Source organism: Pezoporus wallicus, unplaced genomic scaffold (assembly GCF_028554395.1).
Source record: "Pezoporus wallicus isolate ANWC-B61680 ecotype Strahan unplaced genomic scaffold, APGP_CSIRO_Pwel_v1 scaffold_7107, whole genome shotgun sequence".
NCBI classification, from domain to species: Eukaryota; Metazoa; Chordata; class Aves; order Psittaciformes; family Psittacidae; genus Pezoporus; species Pezoporus wallicus.
This window is the reverse complement of record NW_026642114.1, coordinates 3,340,137-3,364,983: the sequence shown is the minus strand read 5'-3', so window position 1 is coordinate 3,364,983 and position 24,847 is coordinate 3,340,137. Positions and strand designations below refer to the sequence as shown.

At 42.9% G+C, this 24,847-nt stretch overlaps 1 protein-coding gene across 1 annotated transcript; it reads left to right on the top strand.

Moving 5' to 3' along the window:
* Positions 1–24,516, top strand: TNN (tenascin N). Its single transcript, XM_057427354.1, is given in 18 exon segments — positions 1–115; positions 5,031–5,489; positions 6,434–6,811; positions 9,484–9,747; positions 10,642–10,827; positions 11,369–11,458; positions 11,689–11,952; positions 14,836–15,099; positions 16,098–16,351; positions 19,404–19,410; positions 19,494–19,624; positions 20,124–20,256; positions 21,124–21,275; positions 22,340–22,394; positions 22,397–22,432; positions 23,112–23,270; positions 23,950–24,113; positions 24,336–24,516. Coding segments are annotated over 17 exon segments (3,096 nt in total). The 5' UTR covers positions 1–115; positions 5,031–5,077; the 3' UTR covers positions 24,483–24,516.
* The last annotated feature ends 331 nt before the right edge of the window (positions 24,517–24,847 follow it).

Below are 24,847 nucleotides of genomic sequence, written 5' to 3'. Positions count from 1 at the left end.
AGCTGGAATGGGAAGAGGAGAGGATCTGGTGACCTTCCAGCTTGTTCAAATTACCTTTGCAAGTGGTGGCTGCATCAGAAGGGCTCTGAATCAGACAGATGAAAGTACTTGAAAGGTAAGAGAAAAGTATTTTTATTTCTTATGAGATTCCTGTTGCTTGCTCTGAATGAAAAACCCAGGCAATTTTTCTTTTGACTTCCTATAGCAGATGCCTCCAAGGCTGTGAAAGCCTTACACAAACATCAATAATCCTGTATTATGGGCATGTAGTATTATTGCAAAATGTATGGTAGTATTTAATGTCACTCCATTTCAAAGGGCTTAAGTTCTCCAACCTCATATCTGATAGAGTAAATCAGAGTTTTGCTTTTGGCTTTAATAGAGCTAGGATTTAACTTACAGTTATTGTAGAATACTTGTCCCAGTACTTTCTATTTTAGGGTCAGATTTCTATGTGACAGTAGCTGTTTTAAACCCCTTTCTTTTATTATGAGATTATACTGGAATTTGTTCACCCGTAATTGCAACACTCTTGGTAACTGGTCGATATTTTCCTATCCAAAAGCTCTTCCTATTCTTTCTAGTACATCTTTTCACAGGCTCAGTGGTGGAAAACAGTAGAAGTTCTTTACCATGCGTAATATTTACACAATGTAAGTACTTTATTGGTTATATTATTTATAATAAAAATTTCATTAATTGGATAACTAAAATTGACTAAATGCAGGAGTTACAAAATTTTTGAGCTGTGCAGGCAACAGAACAAAGATTTCTTTCAAGAAAGACAAAGTAACTTAGAGTGGAAGCTAATGATTTAGCTGCATCATTTTTTTTACAAAATGCATATATATAGTAACAAGGAAATGTGCAAATACTGTTAAGTTCCTCTGCACTTTCTAATGAGTGAGTAGGGTTTTGGAAGCAGCCTCATTCATGTATGAGCAGTTAATACATTTTGCTTATCAGACACTGCAGAAGAATTAGTGTAAAAGAAAAGGTAAACATAGGGATAAAACTAGAAGCACAGCACCTACCCAGCTGACTGTACTTCTGCTTTTCTTTTAATTATTTCAAATAGGTAACATTCATTCAGTCTAGAATTTAAAAAAAGATAGATACTTGTGAAAGAAACAACCTTGCTAAATTAATGGGTGCATTTTTTTTTTGTTGGCAGTCATTGGTTGCCTTAATTACAGCCATTAATTCTGTGAAGATTACATAATATTGAAAACAGAATGCTGGCTGGCTTATTACAGCAGTTGCACTGAATTACTTTTATGACCAATATCAGAAGAAAGGAAACCTGATGCAGAGCTTTCTAAAGCATGTGAGGTTTGGAACAGTAAAATATTTTCACCACAGAAAATAGAGACAAATCATCCTATTGGTTAAACTAAATTATACTTATGGAAAGTCTGTAAAATTAATAGCTTATCTCAGCTGAATGCTTCACTGAGAAAAATGTGTAAAGCAGAAGGAAAATGGTCTAGACTTCTTAGCCCATTAGTAGTAGTAGTAGTTAGTGAACAGTAGTATCATTTTGGCATATTCTGGCCCTCCCTTCATTTTTATCAGACTGCCAAGAAAAAATAGTAGCCCCAGTGAACGAGTTCTGCTCTTTGGTGTTACTGACTTGTCATTCTTTATTGCTAAAAGCTTTGCGAGATGCAAGGATCATGACTGTGTTCTAACTCACTCAGAGATGAGCTGGTTTATCAGTTCCTGTGCTGTTGCATCTGCTTCTGTATCCAAGAACACAATTTTGCCATGTGCCTCTGCAGGCGCATTTGCTTCTTCATAAGCTGCTGCTGCGTGCTCTCCTGCTCCCGTGTTGTCATCTCCATGCTTTCAACAGTATGGCATTCTATAGTTGACATCTATTTGAGGGCAGAGCACATGAGTGATATCAATCACTGATAACACTTGTATCTCCTGACCTTAAATGACACATTCCTAGTGTTGTTCAGGCAGGTCTGTTGCTGCTTTTCTTGGGACCTACTGAAATAAGTGATGGCTGTTTGGATATCGGCAGCACTTCTGTGAACTTGCTTAAGACTTTGACGTGTCTTTTAATACTTGTTGTTTCTTTTGTATACCTCAGAAACCTTCCCTGATTAAATGTGCCAATTTCCTAACTTAGCAATTAGGAAACTGTCAGCTCTCATGTCTCTTCAACAATTTGGCAGCTTCTGTTCTAGCCCTAGTGTGCAAAAAGCTGTGCTCAAAAAATCGCACACTGTATTCTCCCTTAGTGCTTACAAAGCTCAGGTCTCACCCTGTGGCTCCTTTCACTGCATATCTGTTTTTCCAGGCTGTTTTTCCACAACTTCTGTGTGTGTTGCTTCTAATGTTGTGTTGCATAACTTGTGCTGCTTGGATTGCCTACTCTGCCCCATTTCTCAGTCTTTGATCTTATAATTGTCTCTCTCTTCCTTTTCTGCAGCCCTGGAGCTGTTCTAGACCTGCATTTCCTTCTCCTGTAACTACAAGTTTCCCTTTCTCTCTCCACTCCTATCTCATGTTGCCAGGGTGTCACCCTGCAGACTGTCTACATCCATGCCTTCATCAGCTCTTGCCTTGATTGAAGCAGCTTCCAGACATGCATCTCCTGTGGCTGACTGGGTGCTAGCAGAAGACAATACTGCAAAGGCCTATGCCCCAGACCTTCAAGCACTGACCTGTAGGATGAAAAAAGACTTGGAGTTAGATCATTAGAGTCTTTCATATGAATATAGTAGGTTCTGTCCAGCTTTGATCATCCTGTGCTTTCCTTTGCAAAGGTTGGAAAGATGTGAGCAGGGCTTCTTCTATCCTTTTCCTTAGAAGAATATTCTGTGCCTAGTAGATATGGCTGTTTGGCATTCTTTCCCAGATTAGTCCTTTCCCTAATCTGCTATTATTGCCAGTCGTACATATGACATGATAGTCTCCATGAAGAATTGGTTAATCATACCCTTTTTAACAGCAGGGGAAAATGTCTTTATTATACGATGAAGAAGCCAAAAGAGCTGTCTTCTTTCATTACGCTTAACAGAAATGCTTATATTCAGGTTTTTTTCCTACTGAATGATTTCTAAGCCCAGGAAAATCGGAGATCAATTTGTGGTTCCCAGGAAGCCCTAATTAGTAATGACATCATGTTCCAACCCAGAATGCTCTTCAGCACTTGATGCTGAGTGAAGGGATTTTGTGGATGTGCCTGTCTGGGGTGGTAGGAGTGGTTCTGGGGAGTCATCTCCAGGGGTTTGGAAATAAATCCCACAACACAAAGCTTTTGGGGTTTCCTGCAATGGACTGGTGAGGATCTGTAGAATTTAGACATTAAATTTATTCACAGCTTTGAAGCAATCTCTTACATCTTCATTTGTTTCAGAAGTCTACATAGAAGAAAAAGAAAGTTATAGTTAGTTTCTGTGTGTCTTTGAGGGAAAGGAGTCTTGGGAAACAGAACAGCAGGTGGGTCAAGGTGGAAAAATGCATCTTGGGTCACAAACAGGCATCTGCAAATTCTCAGGAGACAGAGACAGGGAATAAGCCCTTGCCTCTGCAAAGCAGCATACTTCCTCCCCCCCTTTCTTTTACTGCTAGTTAAAGGTAGGTAAGTGCTGAATGGAGGGGGGAGGAAAACCCAACCAAACTGCTATTTGGGAATAAGCAGCTGAGATAATGCCCTTAGATAAATACAACAAGATAATTGTAAACTGAATCTTGAAATCTATACCCCATTTTTGTTGATTTCAGTGATGATTTTGCTTGAAGAGATATGCACCAGAGTGACTTGCAATATACGTATAAGCAGGTATAATATGCATTTCCAATCGTGATGGATTTTAGCACCCAAAGCCTCATGTTTCTGAGCATAAAGGGCACCTTCTTGTAGCTGTAGGGCATGAATATAATGGTAGGGATATTTCCAAAGTTTTGGCAGACATTTAAGAGATATAAGGATGTTTCACAGAAACAGTTAATTTTCATTATAACTCAGGATGGCTTTCAGAAATGTGATGATAATGGAAATAGCAGAGGAGCTAAAAATTTAGTATAATTCTTTAGGACTGGAGTCCTCCTACTTTATAGAGTACTATCTGGGGCAGCACTATTATCTGAGTTCAGATGTGCTGTTACTATGGATACCTACTGGCCAAATGCTTTCTAGTTATCACATTACCTAATTTAGCAATTAAATAATGATTTCTCTTCTAGTGCAATGAATAACATGACTTCTTAGTTAGTCACATATGGTGGCATTTTGTATTCGCATTGTGTGATATGAAATTCTAAGTATTTAACCAAGTATGTATCACCTCCTGTACAGATTGACATCTACCATTAGTGCCAAAATTCAGCTTGTAACATTGACTAAGCCAAGCCAACTTATAAATTTATGTTTCTAACTTTACATTTTATCCTTCTACCCATGTTTGTTTAGTTTCTTCCTTCTTGTTATTCTTGCCTCTAAGGTGTTAGTTTCTTAAGTCAAAAAATCTCGCTTGGTTAACTAAAGTTTTTTTTCTGTTAAAAACTGTATCTGAAGACTTTAAGGTTAAATGTTTGGTCTCCAGATTTGACCTCTAAATGTCAATGCAGTTAAACATTAATATGTATTTACTTTTAAGGCTTAGCTTTGAGACTTAATCAGCCCAAAACCATGCTCTTCCTATGTATTTATTTATGCAGGGTAGGAAAGAAGGAATGTTTTTGAAATAGAAAAATGGGAAACAGATGGGTTTTCAACATCCTCTTGCTCCATGTGTTAACAGATTTGCTCCAGTAACTTCTATATCAACCTTCCCAATGCTGAGATAACAAATCAGATAACCGAGTAGAAGCAAAATAAACTTAATCCTTCAAGTGAATCCAGCATTCAGTGCAGGTGCTCTACCAACCTAGTACTGAATTAGGGCAAAACAAATAACTGTGGTTTGGGTTGGTTTTTTTTTTTTGTTTTGTTTTGTTTGTTTTTTTTTAAGAGAAATCATGAAAGCCAACTTTATAACCATACAGTTTAATTTCTTTTCTTTTTCTTGAAGCACCTGTGCTGTTTGAGGAGTCAGTGCTCCCTCTGAAAATCTGCCAGATGGATTTCCAGAGCTGGCTTGCCTTTCCAATGGGGGTATTGCTGTGCTGTGCTCTTCAGACAGCTGCTATTCAACATCCTGCATCTCACAACTGCACCAGCGATGGTCGAAGAATATCCTTCAGCCGCTCCTACAAGATTGACCTGCCCACATCCTCCCAGATTAAGGTGGAGGCAGATCCATTCCAGCGTGAAGACAACAGTGGAGTGCAGCTAGATCCTGGAGAGGCTGAGGAAAATGAAGAGCAGAATATAAGCTTTAGGCACAATATCCATGTGCACGCACCCAAAGGGGACTGTGGAACTTTGGCCCACAATAAAGGTCTGCTTGAAAGGATAGAGAAGCTTGAGAAAGAAGTGGCAGAGCTGAGAGAAATTTGCAGCCCTGAGAAGTGCTGTAGGGGAAACCGAGGTAAGTAAGAATTCCAGTATCTGTTCTTACATCCCAGGTACAGCCTATTTACTGCAGCGATTTGGGGACTGGAATCCATTTGTCATGGTTATTGGGGGTTCTCTGTGAGTGAAATAGACCTACAGGTGGGAAGGTGCTCTGGTTTCTGTGATGTGAAAGATCTGAAGGTCCCAAAATGCGGTAGTATGTACAACTTCTGAAACCAGCGCAGGGGAAGAGTGGAATGGAACAGATTCTTGACTTTTACAGAGGTGGGAGGATTCAGTGGACGGGAGGGAGGAAGGTGAAGGAGGTACTTCTTGTTGCTGTCTTTTCCTTTCTTACTTTTGCCTTCATAATTCTGCAGTTGAGAATTTGTTTATTTCCTCCTTGATAACTGACTGAAAGAAGAGCAGAGTTTTTATGTTTTGTGGTGGCCACAGGCTCTGTGATAAAAGTTTTATACCACATGTCCTCTAAGAAAAGATTTAATGAACTAATGTTCTTTGGGGAATGGAGACAGGGAGAAGTGCTAAGGCTTTGCTTACATGAAAAGTACAGGCATATAACAGATGAGAATAATGTGCTCTCCATCTTTATAACTGTGGTGAGAAATGGTGAGCTTAAATTACAACTAGGAAGATTCAGGTTAGAGGTTGTGAAAAGCTTTCTAATTGGCTCTCTGGGGAAGCCATGGAATCTGCGGTCCTGCTAGCTATGGACAAATGTGTTGGGAAAGGCAAGGGTGGAGCTGATCCCTCTTTGGACCTGGGACAGATGGAGATGGTGATGTCCTCAAGTATTTTTCAGCCCATATTTTCCAGTGATATTTATGTTTTCCCTTAATGACCTTGAGCACACCTTTTCACTGCCTTTGCATTGCTATATTCCTAATTTTAGTTGTTTATTTTCTCTCACCTGTGTGTCACACTTGCTGTTGTGCACCCGGGTGCTGCTCTGGCCAGATGTCTCGCATTGCAGTGGCCATGGGACATTCCTGTATGAGACACGCAGCTGTAAGTGTGCTGAGGGCTGGGAGAGCAGTGACTGCTCCAGTCCTTCCTGCCCCAGCCACTGCAGCAGACATGGGCGCTGTGATGGTGGGAAGTGTATCTGTGACGAGCCTCACTTCGGTGAGGACTGCAGCCATCAGCTTTGCCCTGAGACCTGCAGCAGCAATGGGATCTGTGACACAGCCAAAGGTGTCTGCCAGTGCTATGAGGAGTTCATCGGGGAGGACTGCAGTGAGAAACGATGTCCTGGGGACTGCAGTGGCAATGGGTTCTGTGATACAGGAGAGTGCTACTGCCATGACAGCTTCTTTGGCCTTGACTGCTCCCAGGGTAAGACATTCCTGTGTGTTATTTCTCCCCTCATGCTTTTAAGCTGAGTTTTCTATCTTCTATAATTATTTGGTTAATGCTGTAGCAGCTAAGTGTGGGGTCAGAATGTTCTTCTCGGAGTTGCTGCTGGTCTAGGCATTGGTGACTGATCCTTGTTGTCAAGAATTGCCTGGAAATATTGTTGAATTGGGGAAAGGTGAAAAAGCAGTTAAAGACAGTGTTGCACAAGCCTGTGTGTAGCAGCTGAAGGGAAAAACAAAACTGTATGGAGACTATAATTGAAGAAGGAGCCAGATTCTGTTTGTTGACATACAAATGAGACAATAGAAGGTCAAATCAAGTTTGCTGCAGTGTGCACTCCTTGCTGATAAGGTAGTTGATATGATGAAACCTGTGAGGCAAAGGATGCATAAATCCTTTAAATCTCCTTTTGAAGTGAGATCTTTGGGAAATTCTCCCTTCTCCTGCTTTGCTACAAAGCAGTAGGATTTGCCTGAGAAGACCTGAGTGAGCTGACCATGAGATGTGTGTCCAGCAGTTTCCACTTAACTCTGAAAAACCTATAATCTTCATACAACCACAGGATGATACTCCACGTTTCAGCATTCAGCCTTTTACCCTGAAAGCCATCTTTCCTTCACTGCTTGGTCTAAACTTGCACAGCTCCTCATAAAGGAGAAATAAGCAACAGACACACACTGAGCACCAGGTATTGCTCAGTAAGAGCTTGTAGTGACCTTGCTTTCAGGTCTTTTTTGCTCTGGATCATCCCTCATCTCTCAGGCTTGATCTATCTGCTTAGAGACTTGTCTGTTACTTAAAATATTACTAGCTCAAATTCTTCATCCAGATATGAGGTCTGCATCAAAACAGGGTATTAGCCTGTGCTCTTTCTGGGCTTTGTTTACTGGCACTCCAAAATAACACTGTGGTATATCTGAAGATGAATAAATGAATACCTTAAAGTGACGGTATCCACAAAACCAGTTCTGTGATATCTTGGCACAGTATTAGTTTAACCAGGAAGTCTTTGCAATGATGCTGTAATCAGGAAATTGGAAAAGAGAATAAAGAGGGACACTCTGGTGTTCCCAGGGGAACCAAGCTTCTCCACAAGCCCCCACGTGAGCTCTCAGCCCAGCACTGGATCTCTAAATGTGCTGCTCATTTCCTGCTTGCTTCAGCCATTAGGACCTCAGCCTGCTTCTGGAGCAGAAGCTGCCTGATGGACAGAGGTTAATGAGAGTGAGCAGAACACAAGATGGACTCTGGCACGGCCCACAGCCACCCATCCTCCTAATTCACCTGAGCAATTGGTGCTGTGCCTCTGATGAACCCTTTCTCTTCAGGCTGTCCTCAGCTGCTGGAGAGCAAGAGCAGGAGGCTTTCGAGGGTTACCAAGGCCAGGCAGTTGCCTCCTTCCCCTTCACACCCCTGGCCCTGACCAGACACGTTTTTATCAAATCCTGAAGTGCTTGGGGTTGTCATGTTGGCTGGAGAAGATGGCTCTGGAGCAGCTTAGGGCAGAGCAAACAAACACATTGCAAAAGCAGATTCTCCTGGCCTAGAGAGTCATTGCCTTTGTAAGAAGCTCTTGTCAGAATATCCTGCTTGGAAACAAACTGTCCTAGGCATTGCCCTAAGAAGATGATAGTGGTTTCTTACACCTTACCTCTCCAGAGAGGCAGATAGAATCCTCTTCTGAACTATGCTTAGACAAGGGATAAACCACATCATATGTGTTCAGGTTCTTTATTATGTTATTGCAGATATGAACTATTCAAATCTAGCTTCTGTATCATAAGAAAAGGCAGGATGAGCATTCTTGCATTTTGTGCAGAGTTTTATCAAAAGCAATGGCATGCGCATATCAAGGGTAGAATTCAGTGAAAGCTGTGAATTACACAAGGGAATGAATGCTGCCTTTCAAGTTAGAAGAATTCCTGATATTATCTGACCTAGTGTTGCTGACACATTCCTTTTTACAGGCACTCCAGGCACTTGCTGTCTGTACTTTGCTGTCTGTTGATGCCTTGCTAATGAAATACAGCTCATAGATGGTTTGATCAGTTTATGATTTGCTTACTTGTAATTAAAACCAGGTAAACTTTCTGACAGATGTTTTACATTGAATGTTTTCAAGGGTTGCTTTCAAGACACTGATGAGCTGTCTGTCTTGTGGCAAAATGGCTAAGACACTATTGGTGTTCTGAAATCTATTATGTACAGTGGATTTGCCCAGGTCTCCTCCAGGGTGTAAGTTTCCATCAGTACTCAGTTTTCTGCCTCTACCACAGAGAAGCTGTTCCCCAGTTTTGGGGACCAGTTGACTTTTCTGAGTAACTGAGTAATAAGAAAAGAAGGTTTTGGCTTTTCTTTTACTTCCTAGAGACATTGGAAAGGACAGCTTCATGAGAACGTTTTCCTCATGCCAGTGTGGGTTTAGAAGCTGGAAAGAGTCGTCCAGGAAGTTACTGTATTTGTTACTGGCTGTAGTATTCATTTGTACTTAATGATAAGCTGTTGACCAGAAATGGACAAATCCAAGATGACTTCAGACTGGGGCTTCTAGTTCTGCATTCTCCCTGTGTTCAAAATAGGTTTGAAAAAATGTCTCGCTTGGCCATGTGACATCAACCCCATTGCAATGTTTTCCTTTGTTTCTCTTCTAGTGCTTGCTCCTCAGAACCTGCAGCTACTGAACTCCACAGAGAAGTCTCTGGCTGTCAGCTGGGATCCAATGACTGATGTAGATAATTATCTCATCAGCTATTACCCAGTGGGGTATGAGACATTGGTGAAACAAGTCCACATGCCCAAAGAACAGTTCATCTGTGAGATTGTGGGTCTCCGGCCTGGCATCGTGTACAATATCACACTTCATCATGTGAAGAAGGGGACTGCTAGTGAGCCCAAGTATCTAGAAGCAAGTACAGGTAGGAGCAGGCAGTATTCTTCAGTCAGAAGCTGTAGATCTTTAGGGCCAAACAAGCAAATTGTTTTGTTTTGCAGGTTTGTAATATCCTGTCTGAGCACCAGAGAGCACTTTTTCTTCCCAGCTTCAGTTGCAGTTTTCGGTCATTGATTTTTTTTTTTTTTTTTTTTTTTCCCCTGGAAAAAAAAAAATCTGTTCATTCTGTTCCCAGATATGTATCATTAGGGCTGAATGTATTGCAAATTTTGCTTTATCTTGTCCAAATCCTACTTGCATTGGCTCCCCTGAATTACAGAGAATCTGTAATGTTTCCCCCTGTAAGAAGCAGGAATAGAAGTGTGCAAGATAAAGCCAGGACGTTATTAAGAATAATACACTGTTTAACCAGATGCAGAAGTGACTTTAAAGTAGACAGAATGTCATTCCTAGATAATAATTTGCCAAACATGTCTGCAGCAGTGAGTTTTTCCTGATAATCTCTTCCTAGGACTGTATAAGCCTGGTGCTACTGAGGTCAGAAGATCAAGTGTGGAAAGATTGCATATTGAAGTAGTCTCTGGAGAAGTGAAATGCCATTGTGTAAGCAGATGACATTATGCTGTCTGCCTGGACTTAGAAGAAACAGTTGAAAATTTGATTATTTTGACATTTTTCTAGCACAACAAGTGGGAGCTGAGAGCCAGCAAACTCTTGAGTTGGAGTGTTACCATGGATAAAACTAAGACTGTTCAAGCAATTATTGTGCTGTACTTGCGTAAGACCAGTTTGGCTCAGGAAAATGTCTATGGTCTCAGAAGCAGATGACTGGGCAGGCAGGACTGTTTAACAACTTCCTATCTTATATTTACCTTTTTGTGCTGATGCTGTGTCCTCAACCCTCTGCTGTTCTTCCCAGTTCTATCTGCACTCAATGCCATCTGGATGACAGAAGAAATGGAGCACTCCCTGGAAGTGGAATGAGAGAACCCACCAACAGATGTGGATTATTACAAGCTGAAGTTCAGGTCCCTGGTGGAGATGGATGAGAAGCAGGTCATGGTACCCAAAAGCAGTGGCCCTAAGAGCAGACACATAATGACTGGTGAGTACTTGTGGGTATTCCAAATTAGTCAGGGGCAGGAAGAAATTACAGGAGTGATTGATGGTCAGACCATGGTCCTGAGATGATGCTTCTCTCATGTGTGGATGGCCAGTTTTCCTTCACCTTGTGCCTGCCATAGGCCAGGGTGAGATCTGTTAGTGTTCCACTATCCTATAATTGATGAGTGTCTTCAGAGGGAGAAAACTTCTATGCCCTGTGGACAGGAAGCTTCAAGGCATATTAATTCAGCTTTAATTCTGTCCTTGTTAGGAATAAAGCATATTCTATTTCAGAGCTGGTAACACTGAACGTATATGGAAATCTCCATTTGCTGCAGTCAGTGTATGTCCTCGGGGCAAGCCCAGACCAAAAGTGCTATCAAGGCATTCTTAAGACAAAAGCAAGTTAGGTAGAAATCTAAACTTTAAGTTCCTCTCTGCTACAAACCTAAAACTGGAATAGACTAAACAAAATGGCTTTCTTTAAGAAAAAGATACTGCCTTCCCTATTTGTTGGTAACTTTCCCTTTTTCTCTTTGCAGGCCTGAAACCTGGCACCGAGTATGAGGTTGCTGTCATACCCATGAAAGACAATATAGAGGGGAAACCATCCTCAGTGAGTGGTAGGACTGGTATGTAGAAAGCTTCTTTAATGATAGTGATGTTTCTACAGGGTTTGGGGACAGATCTGTCATGATCTCAGCACAAAAGGTGCATAGTTGGCTGCTGCTTCATGCAGGACCTGCAAGCAGATCTGCTTTAAGCTTGTCTACACTTTATTAAACAAAAAACCTAGCCCTAGCTCAGTCTTTTGCCTTGTTTAGCTGGAGGTTCCTAATCCTGCACCTTGAAATCTTCTCAGGAGTTGATAGCCCAACCAATGTGGCAGCTGACCAAGTGACAGAAGATATGGCCACAGTCTCTTGGAATAAAGTTGAGGCTCCCACAGAGAGGTACATGGTGAGATATACCTCACTTGATGGAGACACAAAGGAAATAGAGGTGGGGAGTGAAAATGACATGGTCACCTAATGGGATCTGGACCCAGGCATGCAATACATCATCTACATCTGGGCAGAGAAGGGGCCCTATAGGAGCAAGAAAGCAAGCACCAGAGCTGTGACAGGTAAGTTGTAGCAGCAGCAGTGGCGAGAGGTGGGTTTGAAATTCAAACTCCTTCATCAGCTTTACTTGTTTTACTGAAGCCTTTTCTGATCTGCATGCTTTTTTTAGTGAGGCAAAAATTCATGTCATTCTTACTAGCGTGGTTGAACAGGTCTCCAGGTCAGCTTGAAGACAATCTTTGAGTCCTTGTGTATGGCAAGGCATCAGTTACTATTACTACAAAGAACAGTGAAACACAGCAAAAACTAAAGCCTCATAACTGGAATATGTAATTCATGTCTTGCCTTTAAAATGTGATAAACCACCTCCAGGCTTTTCTTTGGGTGACTGTTGTAGCTTTTCCCAAAAAAGACAGGGGGCTCATACACATTTTGCACAGATAGTCATGCCAGAGCGTTTTCTAAAAAGGAAAATCACATTTATCTGGATCATGGCATAAATTAAAAGGGGAGTAAAGTTTCCTGAACAGGGTGTTTGGTTGCTGTCTCTTGATGACAAGAAGTTTCCAATGGAGGGCGCTTGCAGTAGTGTTTGCAGCTGGGTTGGGAAACTCCTTAAGCCTCTGTTCTGCTCAGTTCTTATACTCCAGCCAGCCACAGTTCAACGTGGCTGTGGGTACAAAAGCAGTTTGTACTGACTATTTACAAATGTCTTATCTATGTGCAATCTGCACTTCAATAGCAGAAATTTCCTAGGGGAGTGTTTGGGATGCTCCACTCAGGATGTTAACCAACATATTTAAGCATATAAATCTGACTAGACACAAGAGCTGCCTCAGGGAATTTGTAGGATTGCCTGAAGTTCCCATCCAGAGGGGATCACTAAGGATCAGTCAAATGCTTAATTAAAAAGCTCAATAAATCACCAGCTTTCAATTGGTCCATTGTCTCAAGACAGCTCATGTGCTCACTGATGCAGGGGACTGGCTGGGAGGCTTATGGATCACTCAGGAAGTTAAGAAGTTAAATGCACTGCATATGCATACAGGCACAGCCCATACCCAGCTGCAGCACAATTATAACTAAAGAAAAAACTTGATTTTTGTATCACACAAGAAAATAATTAACTTGATTTTTGTTGCCACAGGTGAGGATCTTATGCTGCTAGCTAGCTGAGCTGTGATTATTCAAACACAAGTTCCCAGTGTGTGCTGCTCTAGGGTGACACAAAACACAAACAACCTTCAGCATCTTTCATTAAAATGAAGTTTCATCTTGCAAAAGAAGTGACATTAGTACACACAGGTGGAAAATCACAACTTTTACAACACTAATGTGTGATAAATCACAGTACAGCTAAGCTGATGTGTGGTAAATTACAGTGTGGCTGTTGGTTGTGCATTTATGCCCTCGAGTTTAAAGCCTGCAGCAGAATTAGAAATGCTGTTCCGGCAGTTTGGGAGGCATCTGCAAATCTTTCATTGCTCAGGATGCTAAGATGTGTTTAGCAGCTTAGTGAAGAAAAAAAAAATATCCAGCAAAAAAAGCCCTGTTTGTGGAGGTTGTGTAAGGGCTGTCCTTGAAGGGCCCCATTCCTGCAGGCTGCGTTGTGATAGTGAGTTAAGGCTTGTGAAACATAGTGGCATGTTTCCACCTGTGAAAGGGCAGGGGAATGACTGTAATAATGGGGGGAGATTGAAAGTGGCTTTTTTTCTAGTGGAGAATGTGAACTTAGTTTTCACTAGTGCTGCTGCCTTGTTCTTCACCTTTAAACCTCTTCCCCCCCAAAAATTGGCAATCTAGTGTCCATGTAGTGGCCAGATGGCTGACAGAAGACACGGTCATGATCTTCTGGGATAGGCACTGGCCTCTGGACAGATACTTGATGAGAGACAAAGCAACTGATGGGGACACAAAGGATGTGGAGGTGGGGAAGGACCAGAACATCATTGCTTTGACAGGACTGAAGCCGAGCAAAAATAATGCCACTGGCCTCTAGGCAGACAGGGGAGCCCAGCAGACATCAGAGCTGTGATAGGTAGGAAGCTTTGCTTTACTATAAAATAATCTTGTTCCAGGAGAGGTGTATTTCAGACAGGGATTCTGCGCAAGTGATTTTAGTTTTTTGGGGTTAATTCCCAGACCAACTGAGGCAAGAGCTTGTGATCTTCAGAAAGCCAAAGACACCAAGTTCTGCATGGGCTTTCCTCTCTGTCTGTGCAGGGCTGGCTGTGTTTTTGTTGCTCCCCAACAGAAAGCCCTGCTCTTCCAAGTGTGAAGAGGAAACCTAGACCCAAGCTGAAATACCTCTGAAATGGTCACCTCCAGCTTTGTAGTTTAGGCCTATCATTGATAAGAAATAAAGGATGAGAAGTGGAAGAAATTGGTAGGGCCCTTGAAGAGAAGAAGTAAGTGTAGCATCATTGGGAAAACTTGTGTTCTTCACTCCTAACTGTTCCTGCAGAAATTAGCAGCTCAACACAGGGTCTTGCCACCTTGGCACTGCCATGCAGGTATGCTTACCGATGTATCAAGAATGGCAGGGTGTGCTAGCAGTTAGCACCCATTTTTAAATCTACCTTGCACTGTATTCAACCATACAAAATTATTTGGCTGCACAAATGGTAATATCCAATGGGACTCACTCAAGTGTCAGTTGTTGCGTGATCAAAACACAGTTTATAGCTAAAGATAAAACTTCTATTCGATTTACCAGGTTAAGCTGGTAAAAAAAACAAGCAGGCCTTTGGACACACAAACCTTTTTCAGGTCTTTGGGCATAGAATCATTTCCCCAAACTCACCTTTTTTTTTCCAAATAGATTTCATAGTCTGATAAAGCGTACTGCCTCTGGCTATAGAACTTGTGTTGTTTGTGTCTTTAAACCATTGTAATTACCACAGCATTACACTAAAACTTCTAATAATTACAACTTTCACTTCCAGAAATTGACAGCCCAACTGAGCTGCTGACTGACCAAGTCACAGAGGATGCCATTACTGTTTCCTGGAACAAAGTCCAGGCTTCAATAGACAGATACAGAGTGAGCTACATCTCAGCTGGTGGGGACACAGAGGAGAGAGAGGTGGAGAAAGACAAGAATGTCACTACCTTGGCAGGACTGAAGCCAGGCATGGAGTATGTCATTTATGTCTGGGCAGAAAAGGGAAAACAACAGAGCAAGAGGGCCAGGACTGAGGCTGTGACAGGTAAGTGGGCAATAGATTTTATTAAGAGTATAAGTTACAGTCCAGCTTTGCCTTAACACTGAATAAATCCATCCCAAGACATTTTCACAGTAGAGGGAGATTCAGGCTTAACAAGTCAAGACTTCAGGTCAGCGCATCTTGCTGTGAAACCTATTCAACATCACAACAGAGAGAACCTAATTACCTTTATGTACTACAAATGGGCCATGCTGCGAATACTAATAGGGATTAGGGAATATGAAGCCTTTGCAGCAGTCTCTTATGTGTTCATATAGTCTTGTTTTATTTTAATTGCTTTATTTGCTTATCCTTCATCATGGAATAAGGAAATTCTCAGTTCCTTTTTGCAGATTAATAAATTACAGGGCAGGGAGACTAACAGTAGGCAGGATGCCTTTTCTTGCAATAAGATGATTAATCCCGGTGCTCAGTTGTTCTTACCAGGACTTTCCCCCTGTGATTCCAGTCCTGGTTAAGGAGGTGTAGTGATCTGCCGATTGTGAGGGTTGCTGGTTTATAACAACACTGTAAAGTTGAACATCTGAATCCATTGCAAGCGGTTGCAAGCACTTGAGACCCATGCTCTAGGTCAGGATCTTGCTGAAGGATGATGAGTAAATGTGTATCTAAGTCATCTTAGTCTCTTAGCAAAAGAGCTTTGGTTGTTCTCTCACTTTCTGGACAGGTGATATGTATGTGAGCTTTTGAGGCTTGTGACCATGAGAAAACAAAGTAACAGTATCTTGCTTTGCAAAAGGCTCACTTCTGTCCAGGTCAGAACTGGCTGTGCTGCTCTCTGGGAAAGCATCTGGAAGTATTAAAGATAGACCCCAGTCAACCCACCTCAGACCTCGATACCTCCCAGCTTTGTGTGTCCAATCAATATGTGATCAGAGATAGGACTTGAAAAAGGAAGAAACTGCAAGACTCTTGAGGGGAAGGAGTGTCACAGTGTGACTCTGACAGCCTGTGTCCTTCCCTTCTAACTATCTCTGCAGAAATTGACAGCCCGGCTCATCTAATGACTGACCAAGTGACAGAGGACACAGCCACTATCTCCTGGGACAGGGCCTAGGCTCCTATAGATAGGTACATGGTGAACTACACCTTTAGTGGTGACACAGAGGAGGTAGAAGTGGGAAAGAACAAGACCGCTACAAGACTGACAGGACTGAAACCTGGCATTGAGTATATTATCTTCCTCTGGGCAGAGAAGGGAACACAGCAGAGCACGAACGTCAGCACTGAGGCAGTAATAGAAAATATTTTTGCTTCTACATGATACTGTGTTGTGAAGGTGGTCTCACTTTCTGGCCTGTTGCAGAGCATATTTGTCTTGTGGGGACATCCATGCTACAGGCACCTTCAAGCTTCAGACAGAGATGGTGCTAAGTCTAGATAACTTTTGGTAAATAATGACTACTCTTAATTGAGAAACTATTAGCCCAGAGTGAGCTTCACAACACTTTGCTAAAGCACTCATCAGCTTTGCCTGCTCTTTTTGGTCTTCAGGTATGCTGACCTTTGCAAGTGTGGCATAGATCTGCCCCAGAGTATTACACTACTGCTGTTGAATCCTGTCTAAACTTAGGATGGCTCAACTAGTGTCACTGATAAGAATAGTACTTATCAGTGAATCAAGACTTGGAAGGAAGCACCTCTATTTTAATTGTCTTCTCCCAGAACATGAAAAGGAAGCCTGGTTTCAGCCTGGATAAAGTTTCTTAACTATCAGTAATTTCCTTTGTATAATCAAGGCTTTTGCTTGCAGAATTTGGCTGCATAGCCAGGCTGAAGACTGACTAATTGGCAGAGGACACTGCTAGCATTTCCTGGGAATGAGGGAGAGGTGGGGCAGGACACAGGTCTTGCTATCCCAATTATTTTTAAGCCAGATGTGGTGTGTATCATCTGTACCTGGACAGGGAAAGAAAGCAACCAGGCCAACAGGGCAGGCACAGACACTCTCATGGGTGACCTGTGGAAACGCTGGAAAGTGATTTTTGTAGCTATGGAAGGAGGAATGTGCATTTTCACTACCCAGAGCGACCATAATGGAGACTGCTGATAAAGACGATTAAAGTGCAGACGTTGTAATAAAGAGTGATGACAGCTGATGGTACCCAGTTTATTTCACTAGTCCTTAGTCAAAAGCATGCCATCCATCATGTGCTGTTATCAAGCCTAGCAGTAACAGAGGTTTAACAACTAAAGTTAAATCATTTTAGAATTGGGAATGGTTTAAATTAGTTACCTGCCTTTTGGCTCTTGACCTTAGACTGGTCCTAGCAGACTGCCAAGTTCCTGTTCAGCCAGCCATAAGGATTATGGTGTGCTGGGAACATTTCAGGGTCATTCCACATCCACTGGCCTTGCTGATATAGTTTTTCTTAGTTTGTGAATCAAACTGGTGTGAGATAGAACAGTTGAAGCTTGGATTTACGGCAAGATGTCAAACAGTTCTCCAGCCCTTACAGAGGTCAAGGGCAGCTGATGGAACCAAATGAAGATCTCCTGAGCCCAAAAGAATGAGCTAGAAATGCAAGGAGAGTTTCAGCAAATTGAAATATTGTTTGTTTTTTAACTGGAATTAAAATGGAGACACCTGGAAATTTTGCTTGAAGTGAAACTGGGAGAGTGAATGCATTTAGCATTAGTAGGGTTAGCTTTGAAATGCCTACACAAAACACACGTACTTCCGGTTTTGGCGTCCCCTTTCCAAAAGTAAGGGCACCTCTGCTAAAATAACACAACTTCTGAGGGGGGGAAAAAAACCCAACATTTTCACGGTGATGGCTGGCTATTCCCTGGCATTAAAACGGGCTGTGGCAGGGAGTTTTCTGCGGTGGCCTGCTGACCCATGGAACCGCTGGCTGGCCTTTAAGAGCGGTGCTGTGGAACTGCCGACTAAGGCGGCCCTTCCCATCCCTTGCTTCTCGTGATGGATTTTGTACCTTCTGGCGCCCTCTGCTGTCCAGCTGGAGGTACACATGTAGTCAGCCTCTCGAAAGGTTTGCTGCCTGGCTGTACTGAAAGCAGTTTTTTAGTGGTCTCCCGGGTGAACCACAAGTTCATTAGGTGATGTACTAATGCCTGACTCGTGAGCCTAGTGAAAGATGGTCTTCAGCTATAAGAAATAGCCAGTGTAAACCAAAATGCTGTGTGAACTTTGGTGTTCCTGTCCTTGTTGTTCTCCTTACATTTGGTGTTTTGATTTCTTGTTCTCTGCCTTTGTTCTAAGCAGTAACCCTCCACACGAGGAGTGCAGCGTTTCCTGGGAGAAGCCACTTTTCTCATCTAAGGCATAGCTTGACCTTATCTTTCTCTGTGGCCTTCTCACAATGTAGTAGTTGATGCATTGTAGTTGTTGTTAATGCTTATCCTCATAGCACTCTTCAAGGTCTTGAAGAAATTGTTGGAAGTGTTGTTCTCTGGTTTACATACAGAAGAACTGAATTAACAGACAATGACATACCTGTAGTCTCCCAGGGGAGCTGGGGGGAAGAGGAGAGAATTGATATGAATTATTCAGTTATAATTTTCTATAAACTCAGGTCTGCTTTGGGGTTGGAGCACATCTGTGGGCTCTTGCCTACCAAGAACCTTCTTTCTAAAACTTGGAAAGCCAGATGAACCTCGCTACTTAAATTGTTTTCCTTAAGATGTTAATAAAGTATATAGGATGTAGCAAGTGCAGGATAAAAATTAGGCAGATGCTGCTTCCATTGTTGTTACTTCCAAATGAGCTTTTGTCTAGGGAAGCACTTCAGTCCTCTTGTAGGTATCTCATAAGACACTTTTTGACAGCTGCTGTTAACTGGCATTGCTTAAAAATAATTCTGTTGTTCTTCCTTATGTGAATTTGAACAGTCTGACTGCACAGGGAAAACCTGGCTAAGCTGGTGAAGGAGCTGGTGTCCCATATACAGCACAGACTGAACTGTAAAGCTGTGCATTTCCTTGTATTCCTGTGTTTACTAAAGAAGGCTAAAGCATGACAAAGCTTATGAAGTAAGCTTCATATGAGTAGGGAAACAAGGTGTAGGCCACTCAGCCAGCCACACTAGGGCTATGCTCCAGGACTGGAGATAGAGCCCCAAACTGACCTGTCTGTGAATGCTTCTTGGATATGAGTCTGATGGGGATTTCTAGGGCAGCTGTGTCAAGATTCTGGGCCCTGAACAGTTGAGCCAACTGCAGGGCTCACAAAACATCCCAAACCAGATCTGTAGCAGACCTTGCCACGTCTGGCTTCTGCTGCTTGCTAGCTATGCAGCTCACTAGGTAGTTTCTGTACTTCCCAGTTAACAGGCTCTGAAAGCTCAGCCCAAGTGCTGCACTGCAGTTGGTGTCTTTTGTTTGCATGATGAGACTTGAATTTTCTTTTTCAATAGAGATTGATCCTCCCAAGAACCTCCATGTATCAGATATGACTCATTCTGCTGGTGTGGTTACCTGGACTCCTCCTGCAGCACAGATTGATGGCTATGTTCTGACCTACCAGGGTCGAGATGGCACAAGCAAGGTACAGCAAATTCCTCAGTCCTGCAGACCCCAGTGAAATCACCCCTATGATTATGGGCTCTGCCAGTTGGGTCTCGTGGCCATATGGATAATTTTGGAAGGGAATCTATGCTATCCATGACCCAGGGAGGAAAAGCATGAGGAAGGACGTGTCACGAAGTCCCTCCACAGCTTCTACTCAAGACAGTAGCACCTCTTCCCAACAGATCTCTAGGTGCAGAGAACATTTTTACTTCTGTTTCCTAAACTCTTTATTACCTGGAGAGGCAGCCCTCCAGGGATAGGGTGTCCTCAGAGTCCTAGTGGTGTTCCTTGAGACTTTGCCCAAAGTCTTCCTTCTGAGGAGATGGTCTCCATGTTTCGAGGAAATACAATGAACATGTGTGGCTGAACTCTACAAGGGAAACCTGTAATTGCATATGGAGAATGAGGCACTGTGGTCCAGAAAAGCTAAATGCCATTGAGAGTTGGGTTGACCTTTGATCTGGTTTATTTGGCAGGAAATACAGCTCAGTCCTAGTGAGCAACAGTTTGTGCTGGAGGGACTGGAACAAGGAGTAAGGTATACAATCTTTGTGGTAGCCTATAAGGGAGATCGCCAGAGCAGAAAGACAGACAGTACCTTCTCAACAGGTAGGAATTGGCCTCTGGTGTTGCACGTTTCCCTGTGCTCTACAGCTGCTGTGTTTTACGTATAATATAATATATATAATAATGACCTTGTATAATAAAGGTCAGAGGTGGAGTTCATGTTCTACTGATGCACTGGGAAACTATGATCATAAGCAAACCATGGAGCAAGTCAGGGATGTATCTCCTGACTGGGCATCCATTCTAAGCCACGCCATCTGGAACCTTGCGAAACACAATGGGGTGATGTGAGTAGAGGTTACTCATTGTGGTCAGTGCTGCTGGCAAACCTTGCTAGCCAAGCATGGGATAAAGCCTGCTGGTGAGCTGCCAGTGGGCAGGAGATGTTATGATACACTTAGAGATCTGCCTGCATCATCCTAGTAATGGTAGGGCACAGCTGTTTAAGTACTCCCCTGGCACTGTGTAGCTGCCCAGGTTGTTTTCATAGGTCAGGAAAAGCACACCCAAATGGCAACAAATCAAACAAAATCTCATGCCAGCTTGCTGTGGAAGCCTTTCGTGCTGTGGCGGTGCTCACAGGGATTGCCAGTTGTGGACAAATTGTGAAATACAGAGACATTACAGTCCCTGTTTAGTGGTACTCCCACCCTCACAAACAAGGGCTCCTTCTTCCTGCTCTCACTGAAACCCAAGCTTGCATCTCTTGCAGCCTCTGGGGACCCCATCCATGCATCACTTCCTAGGAAGTAGGGAAGGCTGCCAGCAGCAAGATGCAGCTGTGCACAGTGAGGGCTGCCGATTTCTTTACTTGTCTTTACGCTGTCCTTAGGAGATTCCTCAGGGTGTGAAATGCCTCCTGCAGCTCTATAGCCTGCTTTGCTGATGTGAAATTTTCTGTTTTTGCAGTTAGCTCCCTCTACCCGTATCCCGCGGACTGCAGCCAGATGCAGCAGAATGGAAATATATTCAGTGGCATGTACACCATTTACTTGAAGGGGGACTGCAGTAGGCCAGTGCAGGTGTACTGTGACATGACCACTGATGGAGGCAGGTGGATAGTGAGTGATTCTCTGCTCCTCTTTGTTTTTTATCACTGTGATCTGGTACTGGTGTCTGCTGGGGCCCTGCTGCAGTACTGTGTTTCAGCTCCTGCCTTTATCGAGTGGCATGCTCCAGAAAGGGTGGTGGATGCTGATGTATCCCTTCAGGCTGTCAATAGGAATGCTGTGGGAGACTGAATGAGCAATAGCATTTTTCATTGTCAGTTGTGAATGCCACACAAGTTTGTAATATTGCTGATCGAGGGCAATGGCTGAGTAATGACAGCTTAATGTGTTACCTTATGCAAGTGAGAGGTCATGGGTGGTCTTATGAGAGTTATTCAGCCCAGTGGTAGGTAAGATGAGGTAGCACATCTTAGCCTGGCTGCCTTTCACAAGTTAACTGAGCTATATTATTTCATTTTGACCGCAGTATAATGTTATATATATGGACAATTAACATCCTTCAGCTGAACTCTGTTAGTGTTTTAAATACTAGTGGTGTGAGCATGCACTTGAACCCTGACCACATAGAAGCTGTTGAGTGGCTCAAAGGAACCTGGAGGCAGAAACACAGATGCTTTGAAGCGGGGAATGTGTATGAACATGCAGTGAATCTGAGGTTCCCAGATAGCTGTCTCCCTAAATTAACCAAATAAAAATACCTTTATTCCCCCTTTTACCTTTCATTTTCAGGGATAAGTGATTTTCTTCACTGAAATAAGTTGTGTGTTACTGCCCAAATCCCTCTGATTTTGCTACAGTTTAGAAACCCAAATGTCTCATGGATCTTGTCTCTTAGATCATGCTCAGATTGTGATGTCCATAGGCATTTGTGGAAAGTAAACTGTATAATATGCACAACTTACTATTCACTCTAGTGCTTACATGCAGTCAGAAAATGGAAATGAATTCATGTGTGTACCTGCTCAGATGCAGTGTACCATCAGCTACAATTGTTTGCGCTTGAATGTTTCACCTTTTCAATTGTGTTTGAATCGGGGTGAGCATTTCTCATATCCCTCCTCCTCGTCTCTCGTCAACCTGTCATGAATTGTCACTTGGCAATCCTTGCTTTGCCGGTGTTTCAGAGGCAGAGCACTGGTGAGGTGGATTTCTACCAACGCTGGGAAAATTATGTGGATTTGGAGATCCCACAGGGGAATTTTGGCTTGGTACAGTACATGGGTGTGACCAGTGAAGAGCTGAAGATCAGCTTTGCAGAAGCACCTAAATGCTGAAATATCCAACCCCTAAGGCTGCAGTTTTGAACTGTCAGCTTTTGTGTCTTCCTTACAAATGCCAGTGAAGCACTGAGGAATCTCTAAAGGGCCACTGCATATTTCAGCTGACATTTTTGGGCTTTGGAACAGTCCCTGAGCAAGCCAAACTCCGCAAAGGTTTATTTCAAGCTTGTGTGCCCCTATGAGAGTGGTAATAAAGAAATTGCGTTAATGAAAATTCAAATACCAGGATATTACACAAAACTTGGTGTACTCAGTCATTTTTTGTCTGTCTTGTTTTGTTAGTGAACTCTGTATCAGAGAATCCAGCACTAAATAGGTAAGGTCTTTGGAGCAAGAGTCTTTAAATGTTCTGGGAAAAATAATGCTGTGCTACAGCCAGGCTTCTGCTGGTTTAGGCTGTTCATTTTTTTTTTTTTTTTTTTGATACTGCTGTCTCTTGCCAGAAAATAAGACAACTTAAACTTGGCAAAACATCGTGACAGCATCAAGCAGGGAAGGAGGGAGGCAGGAAATATCCAATTTAACCAAAATGGCCGCAGGGTGAGAGTCTACCATTGCAAAGGTGAACAGGCTTTTCCATTGTAACAGTAATTATTTTTTCTCCTAGGTCTTGCAAAGCTGCACAATCTCACAAGCAGCAGTCCCATTCGTTATGAGCTCCATGTGGACTTATGGACAGCCAGTGAATCTGTCTACGACTTCTTCCAGGTTGCCTCAAGCAGGGACAGATATAGGCTGTCAGTGGAAAATTACAGAGGCAGTGCTGGTGAGGAGTGTCTTGTACTTGTGCTGTCTCTGCCTAGCACAGGGAAGCAAATGCTGGGACCTGTGTATTTTTGCCAGTAGCATGGGAGTTCATTAGGTCAGGTTAGATCAGATGTGGTTTGCTTTGAGGAGAGAAGTCTGTACTTCCTAGAAAGACTGAGGAGAGTATGCCCACAGGCCTGTCTCCTGCTGAAGATGGGAAAAAGAGCTGCTTTTCCATGGGGAAGAGAGGGCTCTGTAACTTGGTGAAACACCAGCTGAAAAGGCAGACTGGGAAGTGTTTCCATGGGGTAACCTGTGCTGATGGTGGAGCAACTTTTGGGGCTCCCCATCTGAGAAGTGCAAAGAGAATGGCTCTTGTTTAGGATGGTAATTTGCTCAGCAGCAGTAGTTATCCTGGTGCTGGCTTCTGCCACTTGTAAATCCTTACCATTGCCATTGTGTCCATAGTCTTCTACTTAACTTTTAAGATCTATCCTCTTGCCACAAGGTTTAGATCTTCAGCTGCCCTTGGACATGCCCTCTAATAGCAGCCCTTGAGAAATTTTTGTCTGATCTATGCTGTGCTGCTGCTTTTCCCCTTACATGCCTGCTGTGCTCTGCCTGAAGGGTGACTAAGCTATCAGGTTAAGCAACTGTATTATCTTACTTCTAATCATGTTTTTCATCTCTTCTCTTAGGGGATGCAATGACCTACCACAATGGCTGGAAGTTCACAACATGGGACAGAGACAATGATGTGGCTCTCAGCAACTGTGCTCTGACACACCATGGTGCGTGGTGGTACAAGAACTGCCACTTGGCCAACCTCAGTGGGAAATATGGTGAGAGCAAGCACAGCAAGGTGAGTGGCAGAGCTCTGTTAGGTCTTCTCCCTAGCCTTGAGAAAACACATGGGGGTGATGTCTCTCCTTGGAGCAGGAGAGATTGCCTGGTCTATCTTACCTCATTTCATTTAAAAGGAAAATGATCCGTAAGCAAACTTACTTAGATAAGGGGGCAGTGTTAGACTCCTAACTTGTGGTCTAGGTGCTTTAGTAAAAGAAATTTCTTGGCCTTTTCCCAGGGTGTGAATTAGGAGCCATGGAAAGGTCATGAATTCTCCATCCCTTTCACTGAGATGAAGATCTGTCCTCAGTCTTCCAGTAATGAGCCAATCCTGGGGAGGAAGAAGAGGTTTCTATTAGGGAAGAGGAAGAAGATCAGGGCTTAAACTGAACTTGGTGCAGGACAGTACCTAAAGATAATGATTCTTAACAAAAAGTTAGATTCAGATAGCTTTCTCCAATACATTGGAGACAATTGCTGACCAACATGCATCCAGAGACCTCTAATACTGCAGCCCAGCCTGCTTACAGACTTTGGAGCTCCTGATGGCTGATCTGTCAGAGACTGGGAGGGGGCTAAACATACATGACAAGGACCAACTTGATCCAACACAAGCAACTTCTGTGAACTTTACATAAAACAAGCTTTAATACATGATGGTTTTTTTTTTCAAAACCCAAGGCATCTGAGTTCTCTTAATTCTGTCCTTTCCTGGTGCTATCCACTTCAGGTGTCAAAAAATTCAATTTC